Source organism: Gadus morhua, chromosome 15 (genome assembly GCF_902167405.1).
Source record: "Gadus morhua chromosome 15, gadMor3.0, whole genome shotgun sequence".
NCBI lineage: Eukaryota > Metazoa > Chordata > Actinopteri > Gadiformes > Gadidae > Gadus > Gadus morhua.
In genome coordinates, this window is record NC_044062.1 from 13,685,058 (window position 1) to 13,712,064 (window position 27,007).

The following is a 27,007-nucleotide window of genomic DNA, read 5'->3' on the forward strand; positions in this document are numbered from 1 at the left end:
TTTGCATGTGTGTGTGTGTGTTCATGTGTGTGTGTGCATGCATGTGTGTCCGTCCGTGCATGTGTGTGCATGAGCGCGCATGATTATGTTTTTTTTTTTTTTTCACAAATCCGAGAGCATCTGGGAGTGCACGAGAGCATGAATGTGCGCTTTAATGTGCCTGTTTGCATATGTGCCTCTGAGTGTTTGCCATGTTGGCCAGGGCCTGAGAGAGAGCGACGCTCAGCTCCTCTCCTCCCCGGAACCAGAGTCTGAAACCCTCCCGCTCAGGCTGACATTTCAGCCCCCAGCACGCCCGTATTGCTATGTGTGATATTTCTCCTGTCGCCGCGGTAATGGCAAACAGTGGCCCCCAGACTCCCCGGGGGACGAGGGAGGGGGGGGGGCCCCCGACGGTGAAGGTAGAGCAACAACACGGTGACTTCCCACAATGCATCTGCGCCGCGGTACTAGACACTCCTCAGTCTTGTCTCCCCCCCTTTATCCGCCTCTTCCTCTCCTTCCTCAACTCTGTCTACTCCTTTACGACAAATTGGCCCAACGTTTTCTCCCCCCTAAACCCCCCCCCCTCCCCCCCCATGTTCCCTTGCGCGTTTTTCCCTAAGTCGTCTCTCTGTGTCGTTATCCGGGAGAGATTAGACGCGATCAAAGGTAGTTTCCGCCTAGACCATCTGCTTAGGATGTCATTAGCGACTGTACCTCACTCCCCGAGTTTATGGATTCAGTATTTTCACACGTTTTAACAATTAGGCAACTAGTGAAGTGCAGGGATGATATATGATTATACCGCGCTCAGTATATTTGTAGAGTCATGCTTGAAATGCTTTTAAGTTTGCCAGCGCAGATGATGGCAATGCATTGCTCATTAATTTCTGCACAACATGTATTAATAAGTATGAACGTGTTGCGAGATGAACTTTAATTTCCCACTTCATTAAGCCCAATGTTATTAATCTTGGGGCACACACTACGGCTAAGCTTGTTTTCAAAGCAATCATGTTGGTCATGACACACGCGCAAAACCTAATAAACATAATTACTAAAACAATCCGGGGGAAGGTGTTTCGCGGCGACCCCCAAAGAAGGAGACGATCATTTCAAGGAAAGGGCAACGAGGTTGTGTGTGCGTTTCACGCACCACGCGGTATTGTGTGTGTGTGTGTGTGTGTGCGCGCGTTTTTGGCGTGCCTGTTTGTATAGTCCCCAGGAAATGGATTCCATCGCACGTCTGCACACACACGCACGCATGTCTGTACATGTAAATACACGTGTGAATCATGCTGTTACAGAGGGGTGTGTATTTGTCAGTGTGCATTTGTCAGTGTGTATCCGTGTGTGCGTGTTTGTGTCTTGTGGGTGCGTGTGTGCATATACATGTAGGGTGTGGAAAGTGACAGTGAGAGTGTAAATTGCCCTGTCAAAATGCATATATTTGTAATGATTAGTCCCTCACCGAACCGGACTGAGGCCTGAGCTGCGGTGTCTGACCAGTAGTCCGTAGGGAAAGGATGGGGGGGTGAGGGATGCTCACCTTGCAGTCCGTTGCCGTTGGCACTGGTGCAGGAGGGGGGGGGGGATGCCTGAGGTCGGACCACAGGAGCGAAGGCGCTCTTTTGTTTAACTGCAGAGAGGACAGGGGAGGCAGAGAGAGAGAGAGAGAGAGAGAGAGAGGAAGAGGGGAGGGAGAGAGTTGTACAAAGCAAGAGAGGCCGGTTAAGGTTAGGCTGGGATGGCTACGAGAGCCGCAGGGAGGGGAGCTGGGGGTGGGATATCAGTACAACGCATCGCATAACACAAAGCCCTTACCTTCCACACCGGGGTGCAGCACATACACATGTTGTGGTGGTACATTAACATTGCATGATACAACCAAACCTTGTATTTGATAGGCTGAAGTCTAAACTTAGGCAAAATGCACGCAAACAACATCATCATCATCAAAGCATCACATAATTCATAACCATGTGAGACATTTTCTAACAAAGCTCAGGATTATTATTTTATTCTATGTCTGTAAATGAATTTAGTTGCAGCACTGCTACCGCTAGCTAGCTCTATATTAGCGCTAGCTATCTCATTGCTTCTTCTAGTTAGCTCATTGCTACTATGAAAGCGCTCTGTGCTACTTAATAGCCGGCTAGTGCACTGCTACTGCCAGACAGCAGCTCCGAATGTCTGCTTGTCTTGTAGGGAATCAGTGGCGGCTAACGCACTACTGCTACAGCTGGCACTAGCTAGCGGTTTAGCAGCTGCAAGGCAAAGGGAGCGGTGGGTGTGGGGGTGGGGGGAGGTGTTTTGCTAACAAGCCCTACTCACTTCCATACGGGGAGTTGGCGGAGGAGCCATTGAGGAAGCCCGGGGAGCTGGGGACCCCGAGGTTCATGCCAGCGTTGCCGTAGCCGTTCATGCTGTTGCTGACGGTGTTGTAGCTGGACTGCTGCGGGGTGGTGCTGGAGATGTAGCCTCGGGGGGACACGCTGCTGGTGTTCCGGCTGTAGCCTACAGGACACAGACAACAACGTTACATGTATTTGTATGTATAAAACACAGGGTGACATTGGAGGCAGGGTCATTAATTCGTTTTTTGTGTTGAGGGGAAGTTGAAATTATAGTGAAGTAACTATTATGCACTTGTCAACCACTAATCCTGAAATGAATAAATCGAGTAAATACTGGGTTCAAGCCCTGATGTCCACTGTCTACCTGTAGTCATCCTTGAGCGAGTAGCACTAGCCTCTACCTGCTCCTTGATGACATGTCATATTTCACTGTTCATCGCTTTGAATTAAAGCATCTGTTCATCATTCTGGATCCAGCCTTACCCTCCAAAGAACCAAGAGCGTCCAGAGCTAAGCGCTGTAATGGAAGTCAATTGCACTTTTTCTAAACCATTTATACTCAATATTTGGTCAACTCAAGATCCAGCCTCATCTTGGATTAACACACTAATGTAAGCAATGTGTGCTTTTACTGTGAAAGGAACAGCAGATCTGTTGTGTATGGTGCTACCGGTTGATGCACTTCAGAGTGAGAGGTGTGTGCATTGCGTTGGTATCCGTACGTCCGTGCCCACCTTGGTCGTTGCCCTGGGCCTCGGACACGTTGACGGCCAGCTGGCTGCTGAAGGAGTTCACTCCCATCATGCCGTGGGAGGCAGTGTTGGCGAGCGACGGGATCTGGTTGTGGTTGCGGGGAACGCTGTAGAGCGCCTCGGCGATGTCGGCCGCCCTCTTCAGGATGATCTCCTGGGGGAGGACACGGACAAAAGGGATGTGAGGAAGAGGGTAGGTATGCGCTGTGTGGATCCGTCTACCGCTGAGGTCCCGACCAGCCTTTGATGATGCAGGGTTCATAGGGTGCAATCCTGGATGTATAGTGTATGTATTTATTTATATATATATATATGCTGTTTTATGCACGTATATTTTTAGACTTTGAGACAAATTATCTGCGGATGCATACAGTATGAGAGGAAGACAAATCGATCTAGTTCTCTGTAAAGTTATAGATGTTTCCAATGTTTGCATACTATTTTTCAATGTTTGCATACTATTTTTCTTTTTAACTCAAGTGACATTTGGGAGTTTAGATGTTGAGCAGTTTGTGAGACTGAACTTGGTAATGTGGTTAACTACAGCAATTAAGTGCATGTGTGTGTGTGAGTGCGTGCGTGCATGTGTTAGTCCACGTATGTGTGTGTGTGTGTGCGTGTGTGCATGTGCATACCTGGTTGTTGTGAGGCATTCCATAGAGGGCTTCAACAAGGTCAGCTGCTCTCTTCAGCAAGACCTCCTGATAGAGAAAACAAACAACAACAAAAGGACACTCACGTTAATAACAGTTGAACAACAACATGTGTTAACATTTATAATTTTAACAGCACAATATGTTTATGTTAATAACAGTTGAACAACAGGGGAACCCTAACGTTAATAACTAGAATTAGGAACACAATATGTTAACATGAATTACGGTTTAACAGAAGAACCCTGATGTCAATAACATTCAAACAACACCATGTTAATGTAATTACTGTTTAACAACAGAAGGAGCCTTAGGTTATAACAGTTTAATAACGCCATGTGTTAATGTGAACAGCAGTTTGAATGAATCAAGTACGACGCTAAGTTCCACCACATATCAAATAATTACGACTGCAAATGAAGAATAAATATGTAAATAAAAGAGTACAAAAAAAGAAATACAATCACGCGACAGAATAAATAATAAACTCGGCATTAGGGTCTAATCCGCCGCAGAGCGCCACAGCGAGAGACACTCGAGTGTCCCCGCCGATATCACCCAGCGCGCCGCGTCAAGCCTCAGATCTGTTTGTTGTTTCAAGTGGATAACTCAAAGCCGGGCGGATTTAAAACAAGGAACCGACGCCATGTTTTTTGGTCAGCGCCAACCCGCCTCCCTCATCTCCTTCTTCCCCCCTTTCCTTCCAAGCGTGCCGAGCGGTGAATAATCTCCGCTATCTTAATTAAACTGGCACGGGCCCTTTAAAAAGACAACACCTCAACCCCTAATTCCTGGGCCCTGGCGCGTGGCTCCTCCGAGTTCACAGCGTTGCGTTGAGCGGCGACTTACCCGCCAACCCCCCCCCCCCCTCCTCCCAACACACCCACCCTACCCCGCACCCCCACTACCCCCACCTCCACCGCCACTAGCACCCTTTCCTCAGAACAATAAAGTAAATTAGCTCTGGGTTAATCTAGTTCTGTTGTAATGACATTAAGGAATTTTTCAATTAACCTCTTTGACTGGCTGTTGCAAAAAGGACTTCACAAATGACTTCCCATCCGCAGGGCTGGAGCTGGGTGCCCGCGCCTGGGGGAGCACCGGGGACTCAGGATGGGGTCTTATCCCTGTCTGCATGCTTACTCTCCCCCCCAAACCCCCGCACCCACATCCCCCCTATCCCCTCAAACCCCCTGCTTGACAATGCGGATTAGCTATGTTGCTTTGGCTCTTAACACTCAAAATGAATTGGCCCCGGATTGTGTTATGTTCGGTTCTTCTTCTTACCCCCCCCTCTCCGTTTCCCCTCGGCACGCTGGTTCAGGGGGCTTGCTTTCAGCTAGGTGGGTTTTGGCCCCCCGTTTTGTGCGTCTTTATCTTCGCTCTGAATTGAGCACTTACAATGAAACCCCTCTCATGGAACCAAACTGCTCTCTTTTTTAGTTTTTTTTCAGATAATACAGAAAGCGCCAAACCTGTTTGTGTGTGTGTGTGTGTGTGTGTGTGTGTGTGTGTGTGTGTGTGTGTGTGTGTGTGTGTGTGTGTGTGTGTGTGTGTGTGTGTGTGTGTGTGTGTGTGTGTGTGTGTGAAAAGCCTTTAGAGTGCAGCCCGACCGACAAATGCAAGCTGCAGCGGAGGCCCTAACCACCACAGTTACTTTAGTTTTCGCTTTTTTAAAGAGAAACAAATAACTTAAAATCCCTGCGTGTTTGTGTCTTGTTGTCACCTGCTGTACAGCGTTAAGAAATAGAGGGAAGAGAGAGAAGGAGAGAGACTTGTCGATGGCTCCCCCACTACATCGGAACGTCGGGTTAGCCGCCGCGGTTTTTGGTTTAAAAAAATCTGTCACCAGAAACATCCCTCAGATGGCGCTTGTTTTCTTCCCACATTTCGCCCCGTGTTTTTCCTTCGCGCGGCGGCCCGCGGTAATTTGTCTGAAGTGTTCCATCACTTGGCAGTAGCCGTGTGGGCTTAAGACGGCAGCTGTCCTAAATGAATGTAAACACAGCCTTCGCGCCTTCAAAGCAGTGCCCTTCCAAAGACTTGGCCTGCGCTTCCACGGCATAGAGGCGTGTGTTGGGGTGTGTGTGTGGAGTGTGTATGTGTGTGTGTGTGTGTGTGCCCCCCCCCTCCCCCTTTCATCCCAAGGAGCATATCTAACCAGAGTCCTTGATATATCAAGATGAATCGGCATCCAAGCCACTTCCAGGGCCCTGCGCAGTTCACTCCTTATAGAAACATATCGCTTAATCCACCACCAAGTTACCGGATGGGTGGCTCTTTGAATGGGCATTTACCTCTGAAATTGGTGTGTATGCTCAACGTTGCATGCATCTAGTTTGCATACAAATAAAGAATTATGGTTGTCGCGAGGCAGGTAGACTAAATCAGAGCAGCAGCTGTCTTCATGTGTTCCCATCAGGCAGAACAGATTTCTCTCTCCCCCTCTCAGTGAGATAAAGTGGCGCTCTTTCCTTTTTTTTCTTTCTTTCCCTCTTTTTTTTCCCTTTCCCTGCCTCCTACTCCTGCCGCAGTTAATAATTACCAATAATCTATTCTATCATATTTCAAGATCTCCTACATGGATCTCAATTTTAAACAACAATTAAAGCAATTAAGACTGTCACATTCACATTCGGGGGGCCCCATGTTTCATTTCTCTATAAAAGCCTCGTCTCCCTGCCTCCTCGTCCATATGGCGCCGGGGCTGCGGCGACATACGGACAGCTTGGAGAAGATGAAAAAAAAGTGAAAGCGAGGAGCAGGCGAAGGAGGAGGAGAGGAGGAGAGAAGGAGAGAGAGAAAACGATATTGCCTCTCATCCTTAATCTGTCGTTTACCGCGTGGTGTCTTAACTAACCAAGCTGACTAGCAGAGGCTACGCTTAAGTGGCCCGCCCCGTCATCTCGGCGCCGGGGATGAGAAGTGCCGCACCCAATCAAATATCGGAGTTTGTTTTCTCTGTGTGTGTGTGTGTGTTGTGATTTTTTTTTTTTTCCCGCTCTCTTCTGACGAGGGCGCTTTCACGCGTGTCGGCTCACGCTGTGAATACCATTAACACGGAATAGCATTCTGAGGGCATTTCCATGTAAATCTCCCAACTCCGCGCCGGCATAAGTGTAATTGGCTTTCTTGTCATGGAGACATATCAGAACACGGCGTGTTAAATTGAAACAATTAAAGGCCTCCAATGATCTCTGTTGTTCTGTGACAAAAGGCGTGACAGACTCCACGCCATTGTTTGTCTTGCTTCGCATAAAGGTTCCCGTGTTCAACAACTGTTCTGGGTGGTGGGTTGGTGGTGGGGGGTGTGTGTGTGTGTGTGTGTGTGTGTGGGGGGGGGGGGGGGGGGGGGGGGGGGGTGATACGTCAACTCACTTTTCTTTGGTAATGTTGTACCTCAATGCCGGGTAGAAAAAATAACAAACATGATGAATGGGTTTATATATATGCATTTTTTTCTTTTTACACCCAATCCTAACATGATGGGTTCTGAAACAGATTAAATGTGATCCGTTCCCTGCAGTGGATTAGCGTGGATGTTGTATTTATATTATCGCAGTTAATAAAAAAGGGCCTAGGTTATGTAGCTTGCACTGCTAATGCCATTATAAAACTGTAAGGCAATTACTCTGTTAGCTCTAGCCTCAGGTAATGAATGCATGCAGAAGCATTGGGGCCATTAGGCGAAGGTACTTCAAAGAGCACAGGAAGACATTCATTTAAATACACGGGTAATTGCTTGACATGCACACATTTGTAATATTTTCTCCTTGTGGATTACACAAAGAATTAGAAAAAGGAATGGGCTTATGCTCATTTTGGGATGGAAAGAAAGGAATCCAAAGCAATCAGCTTAATAATAAAACAATATTGAGTTTCCGCTTTTAATTTCATAATGAATCTAATTTGTTACAGAAGAGAGAAATTGAGTGTGATATAATGTGATATCCAGTCTATTTGTCCATTACTGCCAGAGGGCACAAAACGGTATTATAAATTGTCTTTTTTATATTATGAATAGAAAATTGTTTTATAACAAGATCTTAAAAAGGGGGGTGAATTCCAAAGTCTCTGTTCACTTAACGTGATGCCCGCAAACCAATCTCCTTTCTCATCACTTCACTGCTCACACTTATTACTTTCATATTCACCCTGGACTTTGCATTGAATTTTTATATCTCCCCTCTCCTCCCACTGGGTCAGACTGTCATCTGCGATGTTGTCTCAGAATTACGAGGTAAACTTCAATCAGACTGCACTCTCCCCTCCTCCTCCTCCTCCTCCTCCTCCTCCTCCTCCTCCTCCTCCTCCTCCTCCTCCTCCTCCTCCCGTCTCCCTCTGCTTCCTTCTTTCTTGCTTCTTCCCCTCTCTCCCTTTTTCTGTGTGTTGCAACAATATTAGCGTGCATCCCTGGCCATCCTTGAGCACTCCCATATTGGCTTTCTGTCCGCTCACAATTACCCCGTGTCTTACTGGTCCCCGGGAGGGGGGCCCGCGCGGGATCGATACGGCAGTAATATTATCAACTGGAGGGTGAAGTCATTGGGGTTGGGGGTGAGGGGTGGTGGGTCGGGGGCAGGGGTTGGGAGTGAAGGGTTGGAGCGTGAGGAGAGGGGTGCGGTTGTGGTCTCGGCGGTGTCGATTTGCCTTTTTGTTTTACGCTAATGCACGCCTCGCGTCGTCCGGCCTTCGTCCTCTTCCCCTCCTTATGGTAGAGTCCGGCTCTATGGTATGGTAGTGTAACAGCAGTCCTCTCTCCCCCTCGCCCTTGTCCCCATCACTCTCTCTCTCTCTCTCTCGTTCATCCTACATTTCCCTCTCACCATCTCTCCAACTCTCTCCCTCTATCCCCCGCCCTCACACTCCCACTCTCTCTATCTATCTCCCTCTCACCCTCTCTCTCTCACACTCTCACCATCCCTCTCTCCCTCTGTCCCTCCCACTCTGCTCCTCTGTCTCTTTATATGGTCCTCCTTCTGGTCCTCAATGTACACCCCCCACTCCCCCCTCCCCCCCTCCCCCCCCCTCAGCCTGGGGGCGGTTTTATTGGGAATGTGCTTTTGACCCCGCACGGCGACCTCTCGGATGGCAAGCTTAACAATGACGAATCACTCCCCGCCATCATTTACATGCCCCCTGAACCCCGTATTTGGCTCCATTAGAGAGGGAATCAAATATTTATGTTGTTTATTGGAAGTGCGCGGCTTCATCTCACGCCGTGATTGTTTCATGCAAAAAGGCGGGAGAGGCCTGGGAGAGACCCCGCTATATTAAGTACATACACGCCTCCCGCACTCGCGCACACACACACACACACACACACACACACACACACGCAGACCGAGGAAACTAATCTTGGCTTCAGTGTCAAAATGTGTCCCACAGCCAAAGGGCTCTTTGTATTCAAGGAAAGAACCAAGGTTTTTTCTTTTTGCTGTAATAAAGCTATGTTTAACACCCTTCTTTTATCCCTTTCTTTCTCTCTTTCTTTCTCTCTTTCGGCCTCCCCTCCTCCTCTCTCATGCTCTCTCTGTCCCCCCCACCCCTCTCCCTTTCTCTTTCTCTCTCTCTCTCTATATATATATATATACTCTGTGGACTTTGGAAAGACACTGTGACTTACAAAATGGAGATGAGGGCTGCGGTATTTAAACAGGGTTGTCCACCTCCTCCCTTTAAACGACCATGGGTCTGAGGTATTTGAGTGCGTACGTTCGTGTGGATGTGTGTTGATATGTGCGTGTGTAGTGGATATCGTCTCGTGTGCTCTGCCTTTATGGAACTGAAATTAGAGTAACATTTCATGTCCAGGTGTAGCCGTTCCCTCCATAGGGATGGGGTCCTAATTGAAACACTTCATATAGAGTGTGCCAACGGCCAGACTGCGGTGCTTCCTCCTCGCTGGCCCTCCCCGGTCGCTAGGTCCTATAGCGCTCGGGTCCTTATTAAATTGTCCGTTGGCCGTTAATGATATGGCCGTGTTACATGCTGGGATTTAATAGATCAGCTCTTTAAATGTTTTACAAGTTATTATTAAAACTGTGAGGTGGTCAGCACTTTATGACATTGGCAGAGGTTTTTTTTTAATAAACTAATTACTCATATTATTACATTTTGATCGTTTTGAAATATGCCCTCGCAGGCTGTTTAGTCGGAAAAAAAACAGAACGGCACACAGATGGAAACGGTAGAGAAAGAAAGGCGAACAAAAAACCTAATCTATAAAAATGGAAGTTGTAGCGGATCAATTTCCCCCCGTTTCATTTCCAATCAATATAGGGTCCCAAAGACTTCCTCTGTGTGGCCCACCCACCCCCCCACAAAAACACACATAAGTAGGGTCCCTCTGTCGTGCCCCCTCCCCCTTTTTCAGCTGGGGTTCAAAGAAAACAATAAGAAAAGCCAATGCATAATCACAGGCCCCTGGTTCTCTGTCTATTAGCCACGGCGAGATGAGGGGGTTTACGGCACAGGGTTCTGTAAACAAGAGATTAAACCAAACCGAGCGGTAGAAAATGAAAGGAAAACACGCGTCGGGGTAATGGGAGTGTTGCCACCAGATTACCATCTCCTCCACAGACTGCTCAAGAGGAAAAGGTCTGATGGAGCTATTCTAGCTCACCGCACACTTTTTTTTACACTCTCCCCTCGCGCTGAGCTAATAGCGTCGGTTAGAAGGAGAGAAGGGGATGAGTGGAATTTGTGGGCGGAAACGGCAGAGTTTGGGCGGTGGGGTGGGGGGATCATGGTGTTATGTGTTTGCTTTGTTTTTGTTGTATCTCGATCATGGTTGAGGCGTCGTGTAGGTTGAACTGAGAGCGGGGCTTTAGGTTGTAGGACGGCTTGGATCCGGGCGCAATAGCGAAGGTTTTGCCGTTGTTGTTGTTGTTGTTGTTGTTGTTATTGGTGTTGCGGAGACAGTACTGTGCACGTGGTACTGACCTTTGGTAACCTCTCGGGGTCTCCCGGGTGCCTGGGGATCACCTTCTGCAGCCGCTGGAAACCGTAATCAATGGTGGGCTCGTTCAACGCTGGGCGGGAGAAGCACAAGAGGAACACAGAAAAATAGATTTAGACGCAATGCAATGAAAAACATGGGAGAAGGATTCATGACTTCATGATTGATCCAACGAGAGAGAGAGACAGAGAAGAAGATAGAGAGAAAGACTGAGCGAGTGATGGGATAGGGAGACTCAGGGGAAGAGAGAGAGAGAGAGAGGGGGGGGGGGGGGGGGGGATGAACTAATTGAGAAATCGGTTTGAGTTTACTGTACAAAAAAAATAAAGGAGTAATTTCCAGAATGCCTAATTTCAGGAAGGAATTAGGCATTTTATGAAACAGAAGTGGCTCAGAGGGAGGGGGTGGGGGAGGAGAGCTTGGTTGCAGGAGGAGGAGGAGGAGGGGGGAGTCACAGCGATAGAAAATGGCACGGGGGGCTCCTCTGACACTTGTGTCACCGAGTGTTATTCCATTAACATCCATGATGACCTACATCAGTCTGAGAATCCTTTAGAGACAGAGACTCCACCCTCCCACTCTCTTTCTCTCTCACTCTTTCTCTCTCTCGCTCTGACTCTCTCTTGCCCTCTCTCTCTCTCTCTCTCTCTCTCTCTCTCTCTCTCTGACTCTCTCTCTCTCTCTCTCTCTCTCTCTCTCTCTCTCTCTCTCTCTCTCTCTCTCTCTCTCTCTCTCTCTCTCTCTCTCTCTCTCTCTCTCTCTCTCTCTCTCTCTCTCTCTCCCTTCTTTATCTGCACGGGAATATTGACTACAGCAAACCACATCGGCGGGGGTCTTTTAATCTAACAGAGCTTTAATAATCTGTGAAAGGCCGTCTCACACATTGATCTACAGTAAGTCGCTGTCATTTCACTCTCACGCACACACACACACACACACACACTCTCAAACGCGTTTCCTCCGCCAACCCACTGCCACTAGCCGCCCGACCGCCGCTGAAGCAAACACACGACGCCCGCGCTCGTGAAATACGACAGTGGATGGCCTCATGTCATTAATCCCCCCCCCCCCCCCCCACCTCCACCACTCCACCCCCTCCAAACTGTAATCTGGGGGCACGCGGCATATTGGCGCGATGAATCAGAAGCACAAAGTAAATGAATCATAGCACCCCAGCCTTTGGTGTGAGCCGGTCTTGTGTCTGGCAAGTCCTAATGGGTAATTGAGGAAAGGTTTCCCAACAGATCTTATTCTAAACAATAGCACGCGTGTGTGTGTGTGTGTGTGTGTGTGTGTGTGTGTGTGTGTGTGTGTGTGTGTGTGTGTGTGTGTGTGTGTGTGTGTGTGTGTGTGTGTGTGTGTGTGTGTGTGTGCTGCATCCACGGGTGAGGGGAGGTGGGAGAGAGAGTGAGGTGAGGGAGGTGAGGAGAGGGAGGAGGAGAGGAGTAACGGGAGGGGAGGAACGGCTTAATAGAGAACATCACTTCTCAATGTAGATATCATTTTCAGGAGAGTAACTCCACTGAGCGAGGCGCTTCATAAATCAATGGCTTTCTGTGGAGACTAATAAGAAGTGCCTGCCTCTATTCATTGTTCAGCCTGTAATTTGGCCCATCACTCATTACTCAGCATGTAATTTCAGCATTAACACGCCACACAGCTCGCTGGGCCCGCTCACAGAGAGAGAGAGAGAGAGAGAGAGAGAGAGAGAGAGAGAGAGAGAGAGAGAGAGAGAGAGAGAGAGAGAGAGAGAGAGAGAGAGAGAGAGAGAGAGAGAGAGAGAGAGAGAGAGGAGAGAGAGAGAGAGAGAGAGAGAGAGAGAGAGAGAGAGAGAGAGAGAGAGAGAGAGAGAGAGAGAGAGAGAGAGAGAGAGAGAGAGAGCATGCGTCAGAGAGCATGCCAGGGAACAGGGGGAGAGAGAGAGCCAGAGAGCAATGGTACAAACAAACCCAGGGAACACCCTCCTTTGTTTAGTTAACGTTAAAGCAAACCGTAGGACAAGACCCTGTACTCACACATATATAGATACATATCTTTATATTTATTTATATATTAAGCACACAAAACAAATCTGGCTCAAGCGCCACATGTGAGAAATACAGTAATTGCCAGGTTGGCCGTGATGAAGTGCCACAATTATGTGTTCCTGCCCGGGTACAGTCCAGGTACTAATCAATACCTCGCACTCAAACACACACACCTGAATAACCCTCCCCCAACACACACCACACACACACACACACACACACACACACACACACACACACACACACACACACAGCCACAGCTACCTACTCCCCAGGAAATCTAATTTTACATGTCATCATGGATAGTGGGATGACAGAGGTCTAGTGTGGCGCGTGAGGGAATGCGATCTCCCCCTTAATAAAGGATTGATCCGCAGCATTGATCCTACATGACAAGGCTGCAGCACAGCCTTCTCCCCCCCCCCTCACCTCCCCGCCTGTTTATCTATGCACCCTAGGAGTCCCCCACCCCCACCCCGCATAACCTGGACATGTGCGTGCATGTGTGCATGCATGTATCTGAGTATCTGTGTGCATTTATTGTATGTTGGTACGTGCATTTGTATGGGTTTTGTGTTTGCATGGGCGGCTGGATATTTATACACACATATATATATATATATATATATTTATTTATAGACACGCACCACACCACAGATATGTTTGGTGTGTGAGTGAGTGTGTGCATTTGAGTGTGCATTTCAGTGAATAAGCGTGTGTGTTTGTGGCAGAGCGTGAATGAGTGTGTGTGTTTAGGTAGCATATGGATGTATGTATGTGCGTTTGCGTGTGTGTTTATGTGTGTGTGTGTCTACGGCAGCGGCAGCAGACGCTGCCAGACCGGGGCTGCTCGCAGTGTGATGTAAATTGTGTGTAAATTGTGTATGTGTAAAAAAGCACTCCATAATCAGGCCATCCATCATCAGAGGCTGTCAGCACGCTCTCTCCGGGTGATACATCACCCTCTCCTGTCCTCTGCCTCAGATGGGGCCTGCTCCAGCCGCCGGGCATGCTGGGAGAAGCGGGCGGGGATGCTGTACAGTAGGGTTGTGGGGGGACCTGGGGGTCGACTCAGGGAGCGGTAACACTATTTGATGTGTCTGCCCAATGATAATGACACGGGATCGCGGGACGCCCAAAAGAATAATGAGAAATGTTGTTTGGAGGTTAAGGTGCCCGGGAACTCTTAAGTATATACACCGGGAGCGTTTGAGGTCGGGATGTGAAAGCTTGACGCATTTTGTAATATCTTTTCCCTTCGGAGGAATTCTTTTATTTTTCGGACGTACATAAATCATAGCTACGCACTTGCAACACCAAGCATTGAGTCTTGTTTGAAGTGCCCACAGAAGGATTGGTGTGGATAAATAATAAAATATAAATACATGTATATGGTTGAAATCATCGGTTGTGTCAAATGTTGGCGTGGGTGAAGGCTTACTGAGTCCAGATCTCTCTCTCTCTCTCTCTCTCTCTCTCTCTCTCTCTCTCTCTCTCTCCCTCTCCCTCTCCCTCTCTCTCTCTCTCTCCCTCTCTCTCTCTCCCTCTCCCTCTCCCTCCCTCTCTCGGCGCAGAGTGTCCGCCACGATGTCGGCGTGTCGTTGCGTCGCCATCTCATCTATCATGGAGATGATCTTTGTAACAACCCCGGCGTAATGAAATTGGTGACACACACCGCCATCTGCTATTGATTTCATGCAAATGCTTTTGACAGCTGATGGAGACTTGCATTAGCGCTAAACGGTGCTGTCAGTTGATGAGTTGACAGTTCTGTAGTCACGGCATGTACGGCGGCGGCCGTTGTGAGCGCTCGCCGACAGACACAGACACAGACACCGTCAATAATCCTATAAGAGCGGCTGATGATGTATACTGAGCACTTAAATTCATTCCACGCGATAAACACTGAGCGACTGAGCGAGCTAGCTAGAGAGGCATAGCCAGCATGTTTATTTTTCCCATTTCAAGCTAAGGCTAAAGACTGTTTTTTTCTGTGCTCTGGTTTCACGAGGGGTCACCGGGATTGCTCTTCCGGGATTACTGGCCCATCCCTAGACTACTCGCCTTACACACACACAGTCAGGACACACACACACACATACACACACACAAACACACACACGCAACGTCTCCTAGCCCTTTCCTTTCTTCTCTAAAGCCCATGTAAGATTATTTTGTTCCGGTGATACACGTTACCCTGCTACACTAACGACAGTTCTTCTTCTAAGAGAACTATAACAAGACAGTCATCCGCGCATGGACCAATGCCAAAGACGACTTTATCCCGCTTTGTCTGTCCTCCCTGTTTTCAGACACAATACTGAGATGGGTGGAGGAAGGGAGAGGGAGGGAGGGACTGGGCCCACCACCAGGGTCCTCAGTCCCCGCCCCCCCCCCCCCCACCCCCCACCCCCTTAGTGCAAGGAAACATGAGACCCTCCACACACACGTCCACATAAATCCTTCCCTGGGTGGTGGAGCAGTCTACAGCTGAGGTGGGGCTGGGCTGGAGCAGAAGAGGAGGCGCTTAGGGGGTCGGGTGGGGAGGGAGGGGTGCGTGGGATGAAGGCGGTGGTCGGGGATAGTTGGGGTGGTGGTGGTGTCAGGATGTCAGGTTGGTAGCTGGGGATGGCGTTGGTGGTGGTGGTGGTGGTGGACGGGTGTTGGGTGTAGCGATTGCGGTGCGTGCACTGACGAAGGTGGTGGTGACGGTGGGTGTTCAGCTAAGCCATGGCGGTGGTTGCAGTGTAGTGATGGAGGTGTTTGACGAGGTGGGTGGTGTTGTACCTAGTGATTGTAGGTATGGAGGAGTTGACGGTGGAGTAGAAGGGTGGTGGTGTATGTAGTGATTGCGGTGGGTGGGCGGTCGGGGGCGCTGGCACGTTCCAGTCACGCCTGCTTCCCGGCCCCGCGGCCAATCAATACCACTTTCCTGTTTTCGAGGCGGGTAATTATGAGGTGGAGAGATTGTGTGACCCCTGACCCCTGCTGCATTACTCGCCTGATATTAAGATAAATTGCCTGATTTTGGGTAAACATATGCTGCAATTCAAACTGTCAGCACTGGTTTGCTCAGGATAATTTGTATTGATCTTCTGGCTTCTTCCCCATTTTGCTTACTGACCTCATGGATAATTAGAGAAAGAGACACGGGAGGTAAGGCACGGCTTGCATCTGAATACTTTCACCAGGAGAGATGAAGGGTTTGTTTTGTTGGCGGGGGGGGGGGGGTTGCAGAAGGGAGAGAGAACAATATGGGCTAATGCAATTTTCATTTTCTCTCATCTTCGGTTCGGCTTTTGACAAGTAAGACGTTTCGTTCAATTACATCACTTATGGCTTTCCCTTCTTTTTTTTCCCTTCTCTCTCGCTAGCTTGCGTTACATGTAAAGAGACATGATAGTTCTTCAGTATGTTGCCTCGAATTAATCTCAGAAAATAATTACAATTTGACAAAGAAACGATGCAACGGAACTGAAAGGGGGAGGCTTGTTTCAATTTCAACAGCGCGGGCACTGAAAGCATACAAATTACTGTCACGTTTAAACAGTACGAACACGCTAACAGATTCCCCCACAGAAGAATAGACCCCACTGGAAAGTCTGTGTTTTTCTCTCCACACTGTGAGGTTTTGGAAGCCAAACTTGATGAATATTTCAGTAATTTCCTCACTCTGGAGAGCGAGCGATCATGTTTCCTCAATATGAAGAAATGGAATGCATGACTTAGTGCACAGCTGTGACCATATCATTTCCCCATTTTAAATATCACACAAGGCGCACAGACTGACGCACACAGACGCAGACACACACACACACACACACACACACATGCACACACTTGTGTGCACCCTCACTCAAACACACCGTATCAAATAAATAAGTAAAAAGCCTCACACATGTATTACGATGACAAAGCTTCAATGGAATTCTCGGTTGCTTCGGCTTCCGCTGTGACAACGCGCATAGCTCAATCGCATTTTCCAATCTAATGCCTCTCTCAGTTGTCCCTTAACAGCACCCTTCCTCCCCACCCGAACCCCCTTTTCCCCCCCACCCGCCCGCCCACCACCCACTTTGCTTTAACATGTAGAGCGAGCGAGCGAGCGAGCGAGCGAAGGGGCCTTGTTCGTGGCTTCCCAGCATGCTTGGTTGCTCCCTGCTCCCATGTTCCCCGGAACGAGGACATGAGTAAAGCCGCTCCACGGGAACGCTGAAACACGGCCCCAGCCTTGGCGCATAGAACTGCTTACAAGGCAGTACGCGGCAGCGCCATCGCCACACGTGCCGACCCCTCCCGCCCCCGGTTCCCCTCCCCCTCCGGTTCAGTGTATGGAAGTGGATTCCAAAACACACACACAGAGAAGCACACATGTATTGACCCCTGTACAGTATCGTCGAACAAACATGGGGAAATGTTTGAGGGTGGAAAAAAGCCAGTGAATTTTGCGAAGGGGAGGGGGGGGGAAATTGTTCCTTGTTAAGTCTCTGGGCTTGAGTGGAAGTGAGCGCAGAGTGCGAGCATTCCTGCCAGCCATTACAGCTTATTACGATAACTCTATCTTTCCAGGAGATAAAAACCTAGCCTTGTTGCCATTTGCCAGCTATTACTTTCGCTAATTATACTTAACTGCTCCGAGCTTATCTCCACTCCTCCTACACTATTGAGCAGTTATTTTTTCTCTCCCCTCCCCCCAACCCCATCCACCCCTTAACACAAATTAGAGGTGGAGAGGGAGCTGGGAGTGAGGAGACAGATAAACAGATCAAGGGGAAGTTCATTCAAGTGTTATTGCGTTTGTGACTCGTCAAAGGGTTGTAACTAAAGCCCCCCGATTGCAAGCTACCGCAGTTTGTTTTAAGACAGATGAAGGTCAGCGGCGACATCGACCACGACCGAATCACCCCCTTGTTTAGTTTTTTTATGCTCCCAATGTGTTTCAGACTGTCACAAACAAGACAATGGTGTTTTCCGTTGTTCAGCGCCGGTTCTAATGGAGTCGGACGACACATGAGAGCCGAAAGTTGTTGAGTGCACTCCATGTCGAATAGAAAGACGCAATGAGGTCAGACCCCCGGAGCCACTGGTCAGTGGGTTTCACCACCCAGGGTGGAGAAGTCCAGAACCCACGTGCAAGACGGTGGTGGACCAGACCAACTCCTGACCAAACAAAGGAGAGCGTTCACACAGCAAACCCACCCAGAGCAGAGCTCCATGCCGGGGGTTAAACACTACCATATCATCCCCTGTAGCCGCAGTTAGCACAGAGCGGTCCCTTCTCCAGCAGCCGGGAGATGAACAGGAAATTAAAATTTCAAAGATCTGCAGTTAGGATAAATCAATGGAGACAGATCAATTTTCATTGAAATTTCATGAACTTTGAGCCGATATGGATGGAAGGGAAGAAGAGAAAAAAAACCTTGACAGTTACAGTTCTCGGGCAGATATTGCCTGCTGCGATAGATAAAATGTAATTAACGGCGTTAAAAGGGAGCAATGTTACAGATTGCTCATCCATACTTTTGAGCGCGCCTGTCATATCGCTCCGGCGTTATTAGAAAGCAGGCGGCGGCCGTCGAAGACACCTGTTCAATCCTCTTCAGATGACATCTAAAGTGAGCCCCGCTCCCCTTCTCTCTGGACGCCTGTGGACTTTCACACATTACCGGGGCCAACAGAAATCAAATGGGTTTCCCTTCACAGCTGATTGCAGGCGCAAATTAATATTGTAAAATGAAGATCAATACGGAGTGGGCGGGAAGGGGGGGGGGGGGGGGGGGACCGATCGATGACGGCTAAATTACGGCGGCGTTTTCCCCCCTCATTCAAGATGAGTTGTGTTTTCCTCTCAGAGTCAATACCGCGCGGCCTCCCTTCATTCATTTCTCAATAAACTCACCGATGAATTTCAATCAAAATGCGGCAGATAGAGTGAGTGAGTGAGTGTGTGTGTGAGGGTGAGTGCGTGTGTGTGTGTATGCGTGTGTGTGTGTGTGTGTGTGTGTGTGTGTGTGTGTGTGTGTGTGTGTGTGTGTGTGTGTGTGTGTATGTGTGTGTGGGGGGAGTGGAGTGGTGTGGGAGTGCTGTGGGTTGGTGGAGGGTGGGGGGTTGAATTCTTTTAAAGCCCATTGGGTGTGGAGCGTTTTGAAAATGGGGCAAGGGGAGGGAGAGGAAGAAAGAGAGGGAGAGAGAGAGAGACAGAGAGAGAGAGAGAGAGAGAGAGAGAGAGAGAGAGAGAGAGAGAGAGAGAGAGAGAGAGAGAGAGAGAGAGAGAGACAGAGAGAGAGAGAGAGAGAGAGAGAGAGAGAGAGAGAGAGAGAGAGAGAGAGAGAGAGGGGGGAACTGAGATTTGTGATCTCTTCCTGCCTCTCCCCTCTCTCTAGATTCTCTTTGGCAAAGGACTGAGAGGAGCAATTAGATAGCAGATTTATTCCAACACAAAACTAAAAAGGATCAAATGAAAAAATTGAACAATATAAAAAAAGACAACACCTCTATGTTACATCTCCCTCTTCCCTTTCTCTCCCTCTGTTAAATCAAATACCCACAATGCATTTGGGCAGAAGGTGTAATTGGTAAAAGACACAGGCTCAACAACCGGCGAGTATTTATTTCAATCAATTTCCCGGAGCCCCGGATTTAACAGGTCAGCCGCTGATAACACAGAGACACGCGCGGCAGGAATAATGCCACCGTGTGCTTCTCAAAGCCCTCCTGACAGGCTTGCTGTCAGCCCGGGAGTTAGCGCCCGCGACGTCAGACCCTCTAATTGGACACAAGGACCTTCCCTCTCGTGAAACCTTGTCGCCATCCACAAAAGGCTCCTCGTGAGGAAAAACCAAGCCCATCTAACTGGGTGATGACTGTCTCCTCTACCACTCCACTGCTATAGTGCTAAAGACCACACCGCCATAATGAGACAGCTGGCTTAGAGCCTTGTGGCTGGAATGGCAATCCCAAACTTTCTGACATGAGCGGGGAAAATACCCGGCAGAGGCAGATGCTCCGGTCCACTCCAACTGATGCCAATTGTAAATGTCTAGTAGGCCTACATGTATACAAGCATTTATACATACATGTCTACACATCCCGTTTGTGTGTTTGAAAGTTTGAATGAAACATTATTTCTACTTCTTTGTTGCACCCTCAATAGCCCTTATATTTAGGGGCTGGATAGACTAGGGGTTGGGGGGGTTTGACTTCCAGGCTAATAGGTTCTGGGTTTCAACAACCAATCCAACCCCCAAAGTCTACCTACAGGCATCCTTGAGCAAGAGACCTAACCCATATCTGCTCCCTTATGACATGTACTTACATGTATAAAGAACGTCACTCGAAGTGGCTTTGGACAAAAGCATATGCCAAAGGACTAAATGTAGACATGAGCCCTCACATTTGTTGCAAGGTCGCTGCCTCCTCGGAAGAATCTCCACCTCGGGAGCCCATGTTGTTTACACATACCTCCGTGAACGTCTTTGATTAGAGCCTATCTCAGCTGGCCTGGTAGACCCCACCCTGTCGCGGGCCAGCCGGCACCAGCAGGCACCATACCCCGAGCCCGGAGCCCGGAGCCCGAAGCCGGCTAATGAAGGGGAAGTTCTCCATCTTGATCAGCCTCTCGATCCGGAACTTCAAAGTGCTCCTCGATGGCAGAGGAGAGGAGACCGAAGGATAAAGGCGAGGGTAGACCAGCCCAAGCCTCTCTATCTGATGCGGTCTGCTAAAGACGTCTCTTGTTTATTTACCCAAGGTTTCCTTTTTATATTTGGCTGAAGATTTCGCAAAAATAATGTTCCCCTCTTTCTAAGAGGGGAAGCAGGATATTTGAGTTATTTTGGATTCAAGGGCGAGATATCACTATTTGTACCGTAGAAAATAACACATATATATGTTTCCACTCAGTCTGCCTCGGTTTGTTTCAGCTCCAGTTTAGAGGTTAACAACTCTAGTGAGAAGAGCCAAAATCTGTCAATTATCTACATCCATCCCTCCCTCTCTTTCTATCTTGCTCCCCCCCCCCCCCCCCCCCCCCCCCCATCCATCCATCCCTTACCGCGGCGACGTGTTCAGATCTCCCCCAGTATTGAGTGAAGCACACATGACCCCTTCGTCCTTATGTTGATGAATGACCGCCTCATACCCATTTTGTCAGATTTTTGGTGCAGTGGAGTCGATAGCTTCACCTTGACGGGGAGAAGTTTGTGATCCATCAGCTCCCCTCAAGGCTGTCTGGCCCCAACTAAGACCTGGCAAGCACCACTCGCTGCAAGGGGGCATCTGTTCTATCAACCAAACAAGAAAAAAAGGAGCGCCAGAGAGAGAAAAAATCCCTCACCCCGGTGTGCAGGGATACTGTGAGGTCGACCGAATGGCTCTTGTTATGCTGGCACTTTACACAAGTGTAGCAGGGGGGTGGGGTGGGGGGGCTGGGGTGTGGTGGGATGGGTGGGGGGTGAAACACTTGACTTGTACTAATAGCCGGGTAGGCATGCTGGTCACCAAAGGTCCGAAGACGAAGCACCCTGTCAGTGCCCAGCTTGGGAAATTAGCAAATAATGTTGCCTTCCCCCTGACAAATGTGTGACAGCTCGCCTTCGCCAATCATTCTCTGCTAACGTTATGATGCATGTCCCGGATCCCCACTGGAGGATACAGGCGAAGTTTACTGACCCTCAATTTACCCATGACAAATGGGGTCCTGGTAAATGTGCGTTTTCTGGGGCGCGGAAGGGGTTCATTTTAAGCAATCCTGGTTATATGGATGTCACTGATTAGGATAAATAGTGGCCCGAGTGTGTTAGGACCGCCAGCAGAACCATATTACCAGGGCCTGCATCGCTGCCCCGGGAGACAGGCTATCATGGAAACCTGGCCAATATAGAAAAGCAAAAGCTCTGATGCAATTAGGCGGCTTAGATTGGATAAATTGCGTGGTCATTGTTTTTATTTATGATTCACCGTAACCTTACGATGCCAGGAAACTGCGGTTGAAAGCAGCAGTTACCAGAGTGAAAATGAGGTTCCAATTGGGGCAAAAATAAATAAAATAAGAAAGGAAGACGGACAGAGTAAAGCACAGAGTCTTCTTCACTGCAACATCTAATAAAGTGTGAAGTATTGACTGCTGAAGAGCGAGGACTTTCTCCTTTTGATTTTCCACAACCTTGCCGACAGTTGGTTGAACCAGCTGTCCTGACCAATGGATAACCGATACATGGATTAGGCTAAGGACAAGCTCGCTTCCAGGGACAGCGCAGGGTACAAAGGTATCTCGGCTGCATAGCAAAGTAGTTTGGTGTGTGTCATTTGTTTAAAAAAAACACCCATTACTGCACGTATATATATGGTCCTTGACGTATTCTATTACACTGTGTAAACATGTTTTAAGAGTGTGCTTTTCATTAGTGATTCAAACTTTTGTTGGACCCCTTTGCCGACAGGAAAATGTGATGTACACTATAGGGTTTAATTTTTTTCATGAAAGGGGACTGTGTGTCTTGGAACGGTTCCAGGGTACTAACCCAAGTAAGGACTTGTCCCTTTGCTGCCCGCATTGAGTGCAGTCCCCTCCATGTTGACTCTTGGTAATTTGCGATAATTTCTCAAATTGAGCAAGTCAAATCTCCAAAATTACGGCAGTGGGGCTCCGAGGAGGAGAAGGGGTTCTCCTTCCCGGGCAAACACTCCGGTCATGCTTGAATCATCCGCTTTGATAACAGGCCTTTTGATTTGTCCAGGCTGTGGCTTTATTGGACGCCTGAACTTTCGGCACCTTCTGCTGGCAGAGACCTATCGCCTAGTGTAGCCTCTTTGGCTACGTATCTAATCTTATGCTGCTGTAGCTCATTCCTAATCATAGGACCATATGTGTTTGCCTATTTAATAACAATTGCTTCAGCTCTATAAAAAAATAAGCACTTGCTTGAACTAGGTTTGAATTTCCACGAGGAAAGGGCTCGGCAACAAGCTCCATTAGCCTCTTGTTTGCCTTAAATCTCTGAGGGAGAGGTAGCAATTCATGTGCGTTATGAAATTAGCCGTGGCTACAGCTATCTCTTGCCTTCCGGCGCTCGACAGAAAAAGCCCTGGGTCTGGCGGTCTCAAGCGTGCGACCCCTAGCACAATGTGAGGTTAGCCAAGCGGGGAATAGCCGAATAGCAGGCAGGAGCCGGTGGAATCCAGTCTATTGGCGACTCTCTCTCTCTCTTCCTTTTAATTCACCGCGCTAATCAATTGTACCACCGTCGCCTCCCGAGGTAATTGTATCTTTATCCTAACTGGAAGCGAGCGAGGGAACCTAGGGGAAGACAGCGAGAGGAGGAGGAGAGGAAGAACGGGGGGAAGGAAACCGAGATAGAGGAGGGAAAGGGGACAGCCACCCCTGTAAAAACCTGGTGGTAATCATCCCAATCCGCTTAGCCTGTGTGACTAATGGGGTCTGTTCTTTAGGGACCAGCCACTTTCACCGCTGGTGCTATAGAAGCCATTAATGTCTTAACTTATACACCTTTCTCCAGAGCTCCATGCTAACACATGTCCTCACACGCATGTACACACACACACATGCACACACACACACAGACACACACACACGCGTGCACAAACCCTAGGCAGCACACACTGCACTCTTGTTTCATTATCCCGGTGGCTCGTTGGCCTATGGTCCGCCCCTGCTAGGGAGGTTAAACACAGCCGAGGCTGGGCCAGACTGCACGGGCGGTGGGGAGGGGGGATGGAGGGCTGGGAGGGGGCTGGTGGTGGGGGTGGTGGTGGTGGTGGTGGTGGAGCTGCAAGGAGGAGGGAGGGGGGCTTGATGAGAAACAGCTGTCCCAGGATAAAGGGGGTCTTGGGGGGGTGGGTGGGGTACCAGGAGGGGGTACTCCCCCACTTTGCAATTCTGCTGAACGCTCAAGGCCAGAGGGGTGCTGGAGGCCTTGGGTTGGGGAAGGTGGGGTGAGGAGGAGGGGAAGTGAGAGTTTCATTCTGCCCATCAGAGTTGGAACAGACAGAGGCTTCCAGGTCAGACAGACCGTGACCCCGCGTGACCTCTGTCTCCTTACGGATGATGACAGATAAGGCGGCCACTTCCTTCTGCCATAATCAGAGCCTTACTTTAAAACTGACACTCACTCTCTCTCGCTCTCTCTCTCTCTCTCTCTCTCTCTTCTCACCTTCTTCACACTATTTCCTGTATGTGTCACTGCACTGTGACACACACACACACACAAACAAATACACACACTCAAGCACGCACACAGGCACGCACGCACACACACACACAGACATGCAATGTCACCCGTCACACACATGCACAAATACACACAAACACACACAAACAATGGCACCTTCAAACCCTAAATATCGGAGCAACCAACAGGAATCTGAATAACAACAAAACTAAAGACAATACTGAATGGCATTGCAACATGTAGAGGAGAGAACGATCACGCTACCATCGTCTGTCTCACCACAGGGTAGATAAACAGAATTGGCAGGCTAGAGTTACCCTGACAGCTTGAGTTTAACAGTGCTTGGCAGAGCCCCGGTATAATGGCCGGGCACGGGGGGTGTGGGGGTGGTGGGGGGGATCGAGTTACAGCCGTGGAAGCCCCCTTCACCTCACACTCTTTAGCTAGTAGCCGCTCGCTAGTAGCCGAAGCGGATCTCACACATCACACATTTAGCATTCCAGCTAGTTAGTTACCACGCTCTCCCCCACTCGGGTCACGACTAGTGACTGGGCGTGGGAGGAAGGGGGAGGTAAAGGAGAAATGGTGTTGAGGGGAGGGAGAATTCCCATAGCCAGCAGGGGGGGGGGGGGGGGGGGGGACAGAGACTGACCAGAGAGGACATGGGGGGGGGGGGAGGGGGATAGAGACCCTGAGCAGGGAGGAGAGGAGAGGGGAGAGAGAGCAGATACCCGGACAGAGGAGAGGAGGAGAGGTAGAGAGAGGAAGGGTATGTAGGAGACGAAGGATAGGAAGATGTGATTGGGACTCACCGGTGTAGACAAATCTCCCAGGGGCTCCTTTGCAGAACTGCTTGGACTTGTAGGACAGCGTGACTTCCACCACCCCGGGGATGTGCCTGGGTGGGGTCTGCACCCGGATGGCGTGGGGGGTGATCAACTGGAGCCGGGGGAGGAGATCAGGAGCATTTACATGTCTGGCTTATGTTCTACATTATGTAAATATGGTATCCAGGTTGCAAGGAGTAGTGTTTGGGTAAGACGTGGTTTGACGCCAAGGGTTTAGATGGATGCCAAATGTAGCGAGACGAAAACGGACAGAATGCAGTGCATCAGTTCTCTCGATGCTTCAAATTTTACTTGAAATACTTTCTCTTTAATATCTAATCACATGACTTGATTGTCGCCTGACCAAACGATATAATGAATGACACGTTGAACGATGAACATAAAATACAACGCTTTACTCAACTTAACCAAGTATGTGTTATTCATTGTTATCATGGATGTCATGACGCTGATCATCGCTGTTATCATCATGACGTGAGGCTCAGCCTACCTCGCTCCATACGAGCATGGTCCCGAAGACAACCTGCAGGCCGTCGAAGAAGTTGTCCCCTATGATGATGACGGTGGCGCCCCCTGTGGTCCATCCCTCGCTCGGGCTGATGGCCTTGATGCACGGGGTGGCTGCTTGTTCGGAGACAATCAGAAGAGCATATTCAGCACCTGCACTTTGAGAACAAGCCCCCGTGTACCATGTACCTCCCTCCCTCCCTCCCTCCCTCCCTCCCTCCCTCCCTCCCTCCCTCCCTCCCGCCCTCCCACTGTTACAAACAGACAGATACATTTCCACATCAAGCTTCTTAACATTTCTGCTTTCTCTCGTCGGCGAAAAAAGGACCAAGGCCCTAAAAGACATGGAAAGCTGGTTCCTGTACGATGTAGCTACGTCTCATTGTCTCCCCCAATCAAAATTCGAGTCACATTCTTTCAACATCTCCACTGCCTTGCATTTCTGCTTACATTTGCGTCAGTTTCCCACAAAGACATATCAGGAGAATTAGCCACACTTTGAGTCATGGGAAGCGCCCTTTACCATCTCTCTCTGTCTCTCCCTCTCTCTAGTGCTCTCCCTCTCTCTCTCTCTCTCTCTCTCTCTCTCTCTCAGACAGACACATTTCCACATCTCACTCCTTTTACATTTCTGCCTACATTTGCGTCCATTTCTCACAAAGACGTATCATGGAAATGATGATACCCCCACCCCCCCCTTCCCCTCCATTGCGTAAAGAGAAAAAAATAGGAGGGGGAAAAAAAGCGGAGAGCGAGAGAATATGATGGATTTGTCCTTTAAGGCATGCGAATCAAAATCATTTATCAATGCACTGGAGTGGGGTAGTTAAGCAGACCCTTCAAATGGTCCACTTCACAAAGGCTAAACGTCGGGCTCACCAGCAAAATGATTTGACGGAGCAAATTACGTGTCAGGCCAAATGTAGCTATCAGAATTGATTAAGCGTGCGCCGCGACTACAGTAGAAAATTTCAAAGTTGAACACATCTTAAATGAGTCAAGGATACGACGCGGGCGTTAAAGTGGGAGCGACACGCGCAAGCTTTCTGCTGCTTCACGTTATTTCATTACCTCCATTCTGCATAATGTAGGCCGCACATACCCACCCACCCAAACACTCACACACTCAGACACAGACACACACACACACACACACACATCCATACACCCCCATACATACACGGACACACAAGTCTTCATCAGAGTGAAGGTTTCACATTTCATAATATCGAATCAACTCATGCATTATTCAGATTTGGGATTTTTCTCCCTGTATTTTGTGATCGATTCAGTCCATTTCATATTGTTTGTTATTACAATGCTTTTCATCTGCTCTGACTTGCTACCGCCGTGCCGCCGTGCCATTCGTCAACACACCCGGTTGTTATTATAATCTAATTTGAGCGATCTGGTGCCTCACGTTGCCTGTCATTTGATGCATTACCTTAATATGGCGCTCAGCGAAACAACATGTTTACAACAGACACGCAATGACAGCTGGCCGTAAAATAGCAATATCAAATTTAATCTATTCCCATCAATATCTTTTAATACGCCGCGCGTTGTGGGTACGGGGCTGCCGCACGACGCGCTCCTCTGGAAATACACCGGGCTGCTTTCTGCAACTTCCCCTTTTTCCTTTTTTCTCCTCTTCCTCGCTGCCTCTCTATTATCCCTCGCTAGCCAGTAAGTAAATCACAGGCTGCCATTGTTGTATGGATCACTTCAGAC

General features: G+C 49.0%; 1 protein-coding gene across 8 annotated transcripts in view; it reads right to left on the bottom strand.

The window, feature by feature from the left end:
* LOC115559904 (transcription factor COE3) overlaps positions 1-27,007 on the bottom strand; it is a 92,726-nt gene that overhangs the window by 2,270 nt on the left and 63,449 nt on the right. The window contains exons 9-15 of one of the 8 annotated variants that reach the window (XM_030379078.1): positions 25,260-25,390; positions 24,734-24,860; positions 10,690-10,778; positions 3,727-3,792; positions 3,062-3,245; positions 2,317-2,499; positions 1,454-1,621 (exon numbers count right to left, since the gene is read on the bottom strand). In XM_030379078.1, coding sequence (XP_030234938.1) covers positions 1,454-1,621; positions 2,317-2,499; positions 3,062-3,245; positions 3,727-3,792; positions 10,690-10,778; positions 24,734-24,860; positions 25,260-25,390 — 948 coding nt within the window. Of the gene's footprint in view, positions 1-1,453; positions 1,622-2,308; positions 2,500-3,061; positions 3,246-3,726; positions 3,793-10,689; positions 10,779-24,733; positions 24,861-25,259; positions 25,394-27,007 lie in introns of those variants that run through there. The other 7 variants (XM_030379077.1, XM_030379081.1, XM_030379080.1 and 4 more) reach the window with 7 other exon arrangements.